This window comes from Marmota monax, unplaced genomic scaffold (genome assembly GCF_021218885.2).
Source record: "Marmota monax isolate L192 unplaced genomic scaffold, Marmota_monax_Labrador192_F-V1.1 WCK01_AAM20220418_F8-fsc00001, whole genome shotgun sequence".
In the NCBI taxonomy this organism is placed as follows: Eukaryota; Metazoa; Chordata; class Mammalia; order Rodentia; family Sciuridae; genus Marmota; species Marmota monax.
Genome location: NW_026693777.1, coordinates 26,348,423 through 26,361,194, shown reverse-complemented (window position 1 = coordinate 26,361,194; position 12,772 = coordinate 26,348,423). Strand labels below are relative to the sequence as shown.

At 41.1% G+C, this 12,772-nt stretch overlaps 1 protein-coding gene across 4 annotated transcripts in view; it reads left to right on the top strand.

Moving 5' to 3' along the window:
* The window catches only part of Daam1 (dishevelled associated activator of morphogenesis 1), a 176,669-nt gene that overhangs the window by 148,981 nt on the left and 14,916 nt on the right, over nucleotides 1-12,772 (top strand). For all 4 annotated transcript variants that reach the window (XM_046461283.2, XM_058584620.1, XM_058584621.1 and 1 more), the window contains 4 exons: nucleotides 3,064-3,148; nucleotides 9,700-9,806; nucleotides 11,452-11,540; nucleotides 12,559-12,727. In XM_046461283.2, coding sequence (XP_046317239.1) covers nucleotides 3,064-3,148; nucleotides 9,700-9,806; nucleotides 11,452-11,540; nucleotides 12,559-12,727 — 450 coding nt within the window. The remainder of the gene's footprint in view (nucleotides 1-3,063; nucleotides 3,149-9,699; nucleotides 9,807-11,451; nucleotides 11,541-12,558; nucleotides 12,728-12,772) is intronic.

Here is a 12,772-nt window from a genome sequence, read left to right as displayed (position 1 = left end):
ATTATGCCTGATGTTCCAGCTCTCTCCACAAATTTTTGAAATGCTTGAGTAGAGCAAGGTAGAGTTAAATACTGTTTAAAGATGCCTGGTTTGTTTCCTGCCTTGTAAAGAAAGTTGAAATGGGTGTCTCTAAAGGTGCCACCCTCCAGCATGCCAGAACACTGCCAAGCTTTAAAAGCAATTAAAAGCCTAGAATTGTTAGGGTCCTTAAATTACAGAGATTAGACACTCATTCTGTGGATGACAGATGATACTAAGAACTCTGCAGCCTATAGAACCATCCCAGCCGGCGGGGAACCCTTCTCCCCTCCCCCAAGGTTGGGTTTCTTTTTCTGATCCAACAGGCCACGTGTATGGTGTTATGTTGACAGGTAGATTTTCTTAAGTACTATCCATTAAAGTCTCCAGTCCCTTTGTGGACCACATTAAGAGAAACCAGAATTGTTATGAATTAGAGCCAGTGTTTAGTCCAGACAGCCTCTGGGGGTTGAGGAGCATAAATATATACAATTTCAAAAGCAAAAAGTTCTGCACTCCATATGGGGAGCTAATGAAATGCAAATCTGATACTTCAAGTATTGTTCTCGCTCTGATTTTCAACTCCTTTTCTTTTAAATGCAAAACAGAAGGACTGAGCAGAACTACACCATAAAATGGTTTCTTCCATTTGGTGTGAAAAGGACACAGAACTAATTAATTTTTTTTCTTATATGCAGAGCTCTTCTTATGATGATTATAGATGTTTTCCCCTGGCTGGTTGGTTTTCATTAGTGGTTGCGTCAGTCTTCCCTTGGCCTTCCAAGACCACACCATGGTGTTTGCATTGAAATGGACTTAAGCCTGTAGTGTACATCCTGGAATTCAGGGCTGTTCCGGACTTGGGCACTTGAGTCCTTGATATCCATGCAGTTTTTTCCCTTCTCAGTATACTTTACTCAGCCAGCTTAGCTAAGTGGTTCCATTTAATTGTGGGAATTTTCTGTCAAGATGTTCTAGTGAACATGTTCATGAAGCAGTGATTGTCCCAAGAACGATTGAAACCAACTGGAGAATATGCCAGGGACAGGGTTGCCCTCCACAGCATGGAGGTCATGATGGCACTACAGGTCAGACAAGGTTCTTATTTATTTGTCAATGGAGAGTCTGCCATTTTGCCTAGATGCTAAAATTGAATTTGAGAACATGAACTAGAAGAGAAAGGCGTTAGTACAATAGGATGTCCAAATGTGTCCCTTCTCTTTCCTGTTCACTGGCACATGAAGCAACATGCAGTTTAAATATTTGGGTGGACAGTTTGAACAAAATCATGTCAAGATCTAAAGGAAAGGATAAGCCAGGGGTGTCCACAGTGATATGTCCTTCCAATTCCATCTAGGGGTCATGGCTTCTTCAACCGTCTTGGAGTCCTCCCACCCAGCCAGCCCTCGCCTTTATGTGGGAGTGCGTGTTTTGCACACCTTTGGGTCTTGCCTATTTCTGCTTACCATTCAGTTCTCCCAAAGATTACAATCACCTTTAAGATTAAGATACATCTTTCAGTTCCTTGTTAGTACTCCCAGGCCTAATGCTATCTCTTATAGGGAACACGGGTGAAATAATGGGTGTGAATGTGCTTTGGGAAGTGTTCATAATAACCACACTAAGCACTGCTTAATGAGCATGTGAATATTAAGGTCACAAAAGTACTGATACTTCTCTTCTGGCATAAGAAAGTGTGCCTTGTAAGGCACATGTGCAGTTTATTGAGTCCATATTTCTATGACCAGGAACTATGCTAAGTACTTCATGTGGATTTCACTTAACCCTTATGCATGAGTGCATGCTTTTTTTTTTTAATGTAGTTGTCATTATCCCTGTTTTACATATGAGAAAACTGAGGCTCAATAAAAATATTTTTCAAGAACTCCCAACCAGAAATTGTCAGAACCAGGACTGGGGCCCAGCCTGTCTGACACCAAAGTCCCTCCTTACCTTCTAAAGTTACATGTGGCACGTGTACATCTTGCTCTATATCTGTGTTTGTGTCTTTATCTCCAGTCTTGAATGTGATCCTCCTGGAAAAGCATAGACTAAAGGACAGACGAGGTGATGTTAATAGTGTACCACATTATTAGGTGGCAAGGAAGTAGCATGTTAGAAGTAAATGTGGGTTTATAAGTAAAGCAAAGGAATGACTGCTGTCACAGCTAATATTGTGATTGTGATTATTTGCCCCCATTAAGACCACTATAAAAACACATTTTGTACAAGTGTATTTTAAATTCATGACTCATATTCTATAGTCCACACTTTGTTATCCTGACTTAAGTCACAAATTCCTAATTAAATTAGAATTTAAGTTTATGGTAGACAGAAAAACAGAAAATGGATTTGTGCAAAAGCACAGATCCTTACCTATGAGATGTTAACTAGACAAGCATTTGTTTTTAGAGAGAAAAAAACGTTGGAGATAAGCAGTCACAGGAGAGCTGGGCTTTATGGGTACTGTCACTTTCTGTGTTTGACTTTGGGTAAATCACTTGGCCATTGTGAGCCTCAGTTTCTCCACCTATTAAAAAAAAAAGAGACCACAAAATTATTTTTGAGAATCAAATGAAATAACATATGTAAAAACTTCTCAACTATGAAGTGCTTATACATGAGCTATAGTTTGCATAGTTTGCAACCTTCTCAAAGTCTATTTTTTAACCTGATAGCAAACTCAGGGATTTAGTTATCTCACCTGCAATTCATGGATGCTGTATATAAAGGAAAATGATTGCACGTATTTTCCCTATTTCCAATTTTCAGATCCCTTGCTTTAGGAAATTAAAAGATAGAACATAGCAGCTTTGTTCTCTGTGTTAGCAGAGCATTACCAAGTCCCGAAAGAATGTTAAAGCAGTTTCAAAACCCTATTTTTAGTTTCAAAATCCTATATTGTCAGGAAAGAAGCTTTCACCGAGAGACTTTGAGAAAAACCGTGCTCGAAACTCAGCAGCTGGAGTGGCAAAATGAGTTGTATTAAATGTTAGTGCTGCTCATGCCAGCATTGCTAACAACGTAAAAATCTTCCATCTCCAGGTTGAAATTATCCAATGATGAAATCAAACGGGCAATTCTAACAATGGATGAACAAGAAGATCTGCCCAAGGACATGTTGGAACAGGTGAGTAGCAGAGGTTTTTTGAAACCTAAGTTATAGCTGACTTTTCCACAGGGAGGGGCATAGTGACACAATTCAGTTGTTGCTAATAGATAATTTCTGCATCTCTGAATTAAGAAGGTTGAACCAAGGTTGCATATGGCTCTTTTATGACTTCATTCTCTCATTTTTCTTGAAATGATGGATGGGAAGAAAGGTCACAAGTTGGTCAAATGCCTGGTCCCACAATGCCAGATTCTGTCCCTCATGCTGCAGTTAAGTTATTATGTCTTTGCTGAGACATAATTAATCTCATATAAATATACTATCTTGAGTAGAAAATCTGTTTCATGAGACATTGAGAATCTTATTAGCATTATGCACAAATTAGACTACATATACTGATTTCTGTTAAATTCTTAATATAATCTATGTTTTGGTCATGGCTCATCATGCCATCAAGCACAAAACCCCCCAGCACTGTCATTTGTATCTAAATATTCATGTGTCAGTAGGTAAACTATCAATTTATTGGGGAAAAATCTTGTCTCTGTTAATGTATGGCACCCTCTTCTGTTAAAAAAAAAAAAAAAATTGGCAGTAAATTCAAATGCTCAGGCTAGCAAGTGGGATTTACCCATAGTGGATATGTGTAATTTTTATTATCTGTGGCCAAGCAGTCAGCCTAATGTGAAAAACTGGCCTCTCTTTGTGCAGTATTTCTATAGCATTTCCACTTAGCTACTCCAACTATGGCATGTGTAATTCAGCAACTCTGTTTTGTTGTCTGCAAACATCCAGATTGTTGAACCAACACTATCTCAGCTCTCTCACCTGTCTCTTAGGCCTGCCCCTTGGTCTGAGCCTCAGTTTTTCTGAGTCTTGTAGTGACAGTCTGAGGATACTCCAAGATTATTTGAGCTTTCTATCTCATTCCTTGGTGAGATGTTGGGGGGTGGGGGATCATATTTTGACTGATTCAGGCCAGGGTGGGGGTCCATATTTGTTAGAGCCAGAACCATGTAAGGTCAACTGTGGGTCCAAGAGACCACGATTCCAGACAGTGCGAAGGGTCTTGTCTGTAGGCATGCTCAGCTCTAAGGGCAGAAGAAAAGGGTCTTTTGCATTACTGAAGTGATCCTAGGTGACAAGGCCACTCTGGCTAGAATGTCCTTCTGTCTGTGTGTGCATTTTCCATGGTCCTCACTGATGTCCCCAAAGGCCTCAGACACACAGGAGGCAGGAGTGATATACAGCATCATCCCCCTCTCCCCAAAATGGACCTGCATTCCCTACAACCTCTGTAGCTGGAGTTGTCTTAGGGAAAAACCCTCACAACTTGGCAGAGAAAAACTTTCATGCTGCCCTCAAGAGGTTTGATTTAATTATCAAAATAATTAATGACTATGTCTCAAGTCTCCCAGGAGGCTCTGGTATGAGTAGTTTTAAAGCTTTCCCCCCCATTTTTTTTAGAGCATTTTTCGCTCCTCCATGTTCTCATCCCTCCCTCACCATACAACCATCAGAACAGTCTCTGCCCCAGAAGAGGAGAGCCTGGTGGCCCTCAGCACTCACTCCCCAGCTCCCAGGTCACTCTGCCTTCCAGTCGCTAACCCAGAGTACAGAGCAATGTGTAAAGCTGCTTTAGTCCTTCCGTCTTAAGCCCCTATCGCCAAGGTCATATGTTTAAAATTCCACAGGATCTGTTTACTGTGAAATTGCATCCAGCAAAATTCCTCCTTGAGGGAAAGGATTCCAAAATCTTGCCAAAAGAGCTTGCAGTGCAAATAGAACGTACTTCAAATAAACACAAGTAAGAAAATCTGTCTACTGACGCAGAATCCGGCCAAGGATATTTTTGACCTGGTCTCTCCTGATACTTCTGTGAGCGCCTCACTCTCTGGTCAACTCCCACACTCTTCCCTTTCCTCCGTATTCTACTGTTGTACCTCTGCTCCCTTTCCTTCCATAGACCACTCTTGGCAGAGACAGGTTAATACCAGCATCTCTTTACTCTGGTTTGTGATTTGCATTAGGATGCTCATTCCTTCCTGTCCTGCTGCGCTCAGATGTCAGATGAGCTGTCTTCCTTGGAATGCATATCTTTCTCCTTGTTCCCAGGTGTTTGCCTAACTCTCCATTCCCCTCTTAAAACCATCTACACTCAGTGCATTTCTTGACTCTCCTTTGAGAGGACCAGTTCTTGAGCATGTCTCTTATTGTCCTCCTGTTAAGTAGCAAAAGAGACACTGTGGTTGTGTTATCCTGAGACTGGCCAGTGGGCTCAACACAATTAGCTGGGGCACTGGGCTGTGCAAATTGGTAAAAGGATCCCAGAGACTAGAACTGAGATTCCTTGCCTGGGAGGTAAAAATCCAAACTAAGCATTAGAAAAACAAATCTCTTCCCCCTTCCTCCTCTTTTCTCCTTGCCCTGCTGCCTTCCTTCCCTCTGTTCTCTGAAGAAGAATAAGAGATTGCATATCCTGTCCAATGTCACCATTTGAACACTGGAATAGCAATGCCTCAGGGCTCCTGGCCACCAGACCTGTGTGAACACCTTGGCACCAGCTTTCCTCTGTCCTCCCCCCTTCCATTTCCTTAGGAAAAAGACTCTGGCGAAGTCCCTTCCTTCTAGTCAGGGGTCCAGCTGGATTGACGGCCCCTCCCCTAGATCTTCAACCTCGCCCTGTCAACTCTTAGTGTGTCAAATTTTCAGCCTTTAACACACATATACATACACCCACATGTGCATACGTTTGCACACACTCATCCAGCTAACTGTTCGCTCTCTCTGTGACCCAGCCAGAGTTGACAGCTTGTCCACACTCACCTCTTAGTCACTCTTCATCAACCCAATGTGCAGTCTGTCTGCCTCGCCTCTCTAAAGCTGTTCTCACCAAGGACACTCAGAACTTCCCTGTGGCCAAAGCCAGGGGACATTTTGCAGTCCTTCTTTCATTTCTTAGTGGCATGTGACACCAGTGGCCACTTGCTCCACAATGACACATGGTTCCCTTGGCCCTGTGGTACTGCACAGGCCTCTCCAGCTGTACCTTCTCCATTGCTTCCTTTGAACGCTCCTCCTCTTGTCCTCATCCCTTGATTGTTGGTTCTCTCCAGCCCTGAATTTCTTCCTCTGGACAGTTCCTCTACTTATGTCACGCACATCCGTGAGCTTAGTAGCCTTTCTGCTACAACCAATGCCATGACTTTGTCTTCCAAATACATCTCTTTAGGGTTTCAGACCCATATGTCCAACGACCTCCTAGAAATCCTTCTTTGGTTCTCCTGCAAGTAATTGCAACCACAAAACCCACCTTCCCATCCCTGGGCCACTTCCCGGCTTTTCTTCTTGTTATGCTTTGTATATTTTTCCCTGAGGCAGAAGCCCAGGCTTCATCCTTGACTCTTCCTCCTTATTTTACTACAACTCATCCATTACAAGTCAGGCCGGTGCTATTCAAATTTCCTAAAGAGCACTAAAATCTATCTTCTATCCCCACCCAATGCAGGCCACCACCATCTCTCACCTGGATGACTGCACCAACTATTTGCTCATGACCCCCTAACAATTTTGATCCCTCCTACTTCCTTCTCCATTCCATAAACATGCTGATCTTTTAAAAGTACAAACTCATTCTCCTACATAAGATGTTTAAGGGATATCCTAATGCCCTCAAAAGAAAGCCTGAATCCCATGCCTCCTTCCCTATAGTTCCAGTTCTCTTCCTCTGCTGGTAGCACTCAGGCTCACTGCTCTTTCTGAAGTCTTCCAGCTAAATCCCAACAAACATTTGAAAACCTTACAAAAGGGACCACCCAATGCCAGCACCAAATTACAGAGAGGATCTCAGAGTTCAGAAGATCAGTGTATCCTCAAAAAAAAAAAATAAAATACTTGGGAATCAACCTAACAAAAGAGGTGAAAGATTTATATAATGAAAACTACAAAACCCTAAAAAGAGAAGTAGAAGAAGATCTTAGAAGATGGAAAAATATACCCTGTTCATGGATAGGCAGAACTAACATCATCAAAATGGCGATATTACCAAAAGTTCTCTATAGGTTTAATGCAATGCCAATCAAAATCCCAACGGCATTTCTTGTAGAAATGGATAAAGCAATCATGAAATTCATATGGAAAAATAAAAGACCCAGAATAGCAAAAGCAATTCTAAGCAGGAAGTGCGAATCAGGCGGTATAGCGATACCAGACTTAAAACTATATTACAGAGCAATAGTAACAAAAACAGCATGGTACTGGTACCAAAACAGGAGGGTGGACCAATGGTACAGAATAGAGGACACAGAGACTAATCCACAAAGCTACAACTATCTTATATTTGATAAAGGAGCTAAAAGCATGCAATGGAGGGAGGATAGCATCTTCAACAAATGGTGCTGGGAAAACTGGAAATCCATATGCAACAAAATGAAACTGAATCCCTTTCTCTCGCCATGCACAAAAGTTAACTCAAAGTGGATCAAGGAGCTAGATATCAAATCAGAGACTCTGCGTCTGATAGAAGAAAAAGTTGGCTCCGATCTACATATTGTAGGGTCGGGCTCCAAATTCCTTAATAGGACACCCATAGCACAAAAGTTGATAACAAAAATCAACAAATGGGACTTACTTAAACTGAAAAGTTTTCTCTCAGCAAGAGAAACAATAAAAGAGGTAAATAGGGAGCCTACATCATGGGAACAAATTTTTACTCCTCACACTTCAGATAGAGCCCTAATATCCAGAGTATACAAAGAACTCAAAAAATTAAACAATAAGAAAACAAATAACCCAATCAACAAATGGGCCAAAGACCTGAACAGACACTTCTCAGAGGAGGACATACAATCAATCAACAAGTGCATGAAAAAATGCTCACCATCTCTAGCAGTCAGAGAAATGCAAATCAAAACCACCCTAAGATACCATCTCACTCCAGTAAGATTGGCAGCCATTATGAAGTCAAACAACAACAAGTGCTGGAGAGGATGTGGGGAAAAGGGTACTCTTGTACATTGCTGGTGGGACTGCAAACTGGTGCGGCCAATCTGGAAAACAGTATGGAGACTCCTGGGAAAGCTGGGAATGGAACCACCATTTGACCCAGCTATTGCCCTTCTTGGACTTTTCCCTGAAGACCTTAAAAGAGCGTACTACAGGGATACTGCTACATCGATGTTCATAGCAGCACAATTCACAATTGCTAGACTGTGGAACCAACCCAGATGCCCTTCAATAGATGAATGGATAAAAAAAATGTGGCATTTATACACCATGGAGTATTATGCAGCACTAAAAAATGACAAAATCACAGAATTTGCAGGGAAATGGATGGCACTAGAGCAGATTATGCTTAGTGAAGCTAGCCAATCCCTAAAAAACAAATACCAAATGTCTTCTTTGATATAATGAGAGCAACTAAGAACAGAGCAGGGAGGAAGAGCAGGAAGAAAAGATTAACATTAAACAGATACATGAGGTGGGATGGAAAGGGAGAGAAAAGGGAAATTGCATGGTAATGGAGGGAGACCCTCATTGTTATACAAAATTACATATAAGAGGTTGTGAGGGGAATGGGAAAATAAACAAGGAAAGATATGAATTACAGTGGATGGGGTAGAGAGAGAAGATGGGAGGGGAGGGAGGGGAGATGGTAGAGGATAGGAAAGGTAGCAGAATACAACAGTTACTAATAGGGCATTATGTAAAAATGTGGATGTGTAACCGATGTGATTCTGCAATCTGTATTTGGGGTAAAATTGGGAGTTCATAACCAACTTGAATCTAATGTGTGAAATATGATATGTCAAGAGCTTTATAATGTTTTGAACAACCAATAAAAAAATTAAAAAAAAAAAAGAAAATAGTATGCTTGCATAGTTCTACACATATACATACAAACTGAAAGGAAATCAGACACACAGAAGTACTTTTTCAACTTTATTGTTGCTATTTTTCCATATTCCATGATCATTTCTCCCTCCAAAATAAAGCATGGAATCAAAAACATCAGATCCCACTTTGTTCCTCTCATTAGTTCTACATGGAACAATAAAGGAGGTGTAATTAGATAAGAAGAAAAATAAGCAAACTGAATGGAAAAATGCAAATAGGATCATTCATTCCATCATGATATAATAGAATAAGCATGGAGGTAGGAGTCAAAGAAACCTGGGTTCTGTTTCTGACAGTTACATAAACTTGCTTTGTAATCTGGGTGAGTTGCTTAATCTCTCTGGTCCTCAGTTATATCACTTTCAATGAGAGGGCTGAATCTCTCAGCTCTTTCTAATGGCCTGTGCAAAATGGGTCCTGGTAGAGAACTTCCACAACTCTTACTTGAGAGGTAGTAGAGAATAAGAAAGTGCCAGATGTCAATCTTTTAACTACTTTCAAGTAAAAATGTAAATATTTAATTATTTCTACTGTAACATAGACCTGTGAGCAGAGTTTATATGTTAAACAAAAGTTAAAATTTCATATTGGGACAAATTAGCTAGAATGGTGAAAACTTACTGCAGAGATTTAAGTTATTAACCTTAGATTTAATATTTGCATGTACTTTTTAGCTTTTGAAATTTGTTCCTGAAAAAAGTGATATTGACCTGTTGGAGGAACATAAGCATGAATTGGATCGGATGGCCAAGGCTGATCGATTTCTGTTTGAGATGAGCCGGTGAGTTTGAAGATGCCGAAAAATGAAAGATGTCTCATACCCTAGTAATGGCAATTCGCATTAAATTGCTTGGGCCAATTAACCTGGCTCAACTTAAAGCTTTTTTAAATTCTAAAATCTTTTAACTCTATGTGGAATTTGATTGTTCTGTTTATGTGAGTTCTTTTCCATGGATAAGCCAGGATCAGGGCTGGTTTTTTTCACAACCATCTCTATTTCTGGGTCCCTTTGGCTTATGTACTTTGGTCTTAGCAAGCCTTAACTTTCCTAGTTCCCGTCAGTACTCACCAATTTGAGTTTAGGGGACAGTACTCATACATCCTAGTACCTTGGCATCTCAAGATTGTTATAAAATAGAAAAAGAAAAATGGTCAGACTCTGTTAATGTCAACCTGGTGCTGCCATAACTGAATGGCCAGGGTCTGAATGTCAAATCGTGACACATGCAGACATCACTAATCAATCGTGGCACTCTTCCCACAGAGCGGAGCATTGGCAAGCTTTCTGAGCCGTTCTCCAGAAAGCCCTGAGGCAGTCTGTGCCTCATAATTGGGTTTGGCATGTAAGCTGAGTCTATTTGTCATTCCAGGCCTAGCAAATTGATTCTGCATTAGAGAAGGAGCAATGGTCCTGAAACTCTTCAGTGAACCTCAGGGCAGTTCTTCCCCTCAGTGCTAAAGGCCTACAAATGCAGCCAAGGGGAACACATCTCTCTCTCTCTCTGCATTCCTGCCATGTCCAGACCTATTTTTTGATGTTCTTCTTCTATCACAATTTGCCATTTTGTGTACTAATGTCAGACAAAGAATGACTTTGAAATTTTGACAGGTACACCCAACAATCTTCAGTATAGACAAGTAAATAGCCACCTGCAATACCTACCACTTATTAAGCATCTAGATCTTTGCATGTATCATCTCATTTAATCTTCTTCTCAGACCTGCCTGGGGGAGATCCCAGGGACAGAGGTATTTTATTCCACCTACCAACAAGGGAAACGAGACTCAGAGGAGTTTTGGTACTTGCTCAAGGTCACCTAATACAAGGAGCATCTGGGCTGCCCACTCAAGTCTGTTAGATTATATGGTATAGTTGAACTGAAACTTCTACCATAAATGGTTTAGGCACTGACTTCAGAAGGCTTACTCTAACCCCCAGCAATAAGACAGCTTAGCTCAGTGGTGATGAGAGGCCAGTGTGCACCCTTATTCTCTCTAGTTGCTGCCTGAGAAGGCAAAGCTTTCCATCCCTGAGGGGAACAGATAGGAGCTAACTGTGAAGAAAAAGGAAGGTTTGGGAATGAGAGTGAGGAGAGGATTGATGGAGGGGCAGCATGCTGGAGACAGGTCTTTAGAGTTTGGTCAAAAGCCAAATATTGTGAAAAGGTCAACTTGGGAAACTGCCCTTTATTTGCAGTAGGTGGAGAGCCCTTACACTTTTATTCCTTTCATCTCTTGTACGTTCAAGCTGCCGGCACTCTGAGGAAATGAAGGGGGCTTTAGCAACAGCAGCTGGCTCTCCCTTTCTTCAGTAGTTGCCTTATTTGGTTGGAGCTAAGGGCTCTGGGACAATGGCCCAAATATCCAGTGCAGAAATGGGCTCTTGTATTTAGTGAATGCTGATCAGTGCATGCTTGGTCTTACAGAATCAATCATTACCAGCAAAGACTGCAATCGCTGTACTTCAAAAAGAAGTTTGCAGAGCGCGTGGCAGAAGTGAAACCCAAAGTAGAAGGTAAAGCAGAGCCACCTAGGTTGGGAGCGATGTTTGTCTTAAGTGCCCATTTACAAGTTCCATCCAAATGAACATAGTAATCAGAGCCCCTGTGGTGATTTCTTTTTTTTTTTTTTTTTTTTTTTTGCTTGAAATCTTTTGAAATTCTGATGGACAGCTGGGCATCATGTTGCATACCTGTAAATCCCAGTGACTGGGCAGGAGGATCACAAGTTCCAAGCTAACCACAGAAATTCAGTGAGACCTTATCTCAAAATAAAAAATGAAGAGGACTAGAGATATAGCTCAGTGATAAAGTGCCCCTGGTTTTAAAAAAAAAAAAAAATGTAAACTTGAACTTCCAATGGACAATTACTTAAGGTCAGCACTTGGCATGCTGGCCTGGCCTGGCATACCTCCTGAGTTCAACTGCATGGCTGGGCTTTTGACCACATGGGTGTAACTAAGAAATGAATTTGACCATTACTAACATTAAACCTGCAATTAGCTTTCTTGCAACAGGGCCTTAGCACATTTTTCTAAGGGTATATTTGAGGTTGTTAAGTTTTTAAATATTTTAGATGTGGGCGAGGCCACCGGAAAACACAGTTACAGAATGTGAACTAGAATCAGAGTCTGCTTGAGCTTCAATCCCTGTTTTGACATCTGCAAACTAGAACATGTAACATATTTGATCAGTTCTTTATCAGTGGAATTGATCACTAATCCTACTGATCTGACTCACCCCAGGCTTGAAAGTATTTGCAAAGGAATGTTGAAGAGTTGCTATTCCATGTATTCCTAAAAGCTCAAGGTTGGTGAGTCAGACCAGAAAAGGACTGAGAAAGGAGACGAATCAATAGCCATCTGTGGATGTCCCCTTATCCTTTGCTTCAGGTTTAGATGTTTTGAAAGTGTTCCTTGGCAGTCTAATGACCCAGTTTTACATCTTCAATATTTGTTAGGGTATGTCAATTTAGGACAGGTATCACTGAAAGTGCTGGTGATAATAGTTGTGTTTTCGTGTTTTGTTTTGAAGCAATTCGTTCTGGCTCAGAAGAAGTATTCAGGAGTGGCGCCCTCAAGCAGTTGCTAGAGGTGGTTTTGGCATTTGGAAATTACATGAATAAAGGCCAAAGAGGCAATGCCTATGGATTCAAGATTTCCAGCCTCAACAAGATTGCTGACACAAAATCCAGTATTGACAAGTAAGTGTAGAATCTTCCAACACTAACAGCATCTGGGTGCTTAGG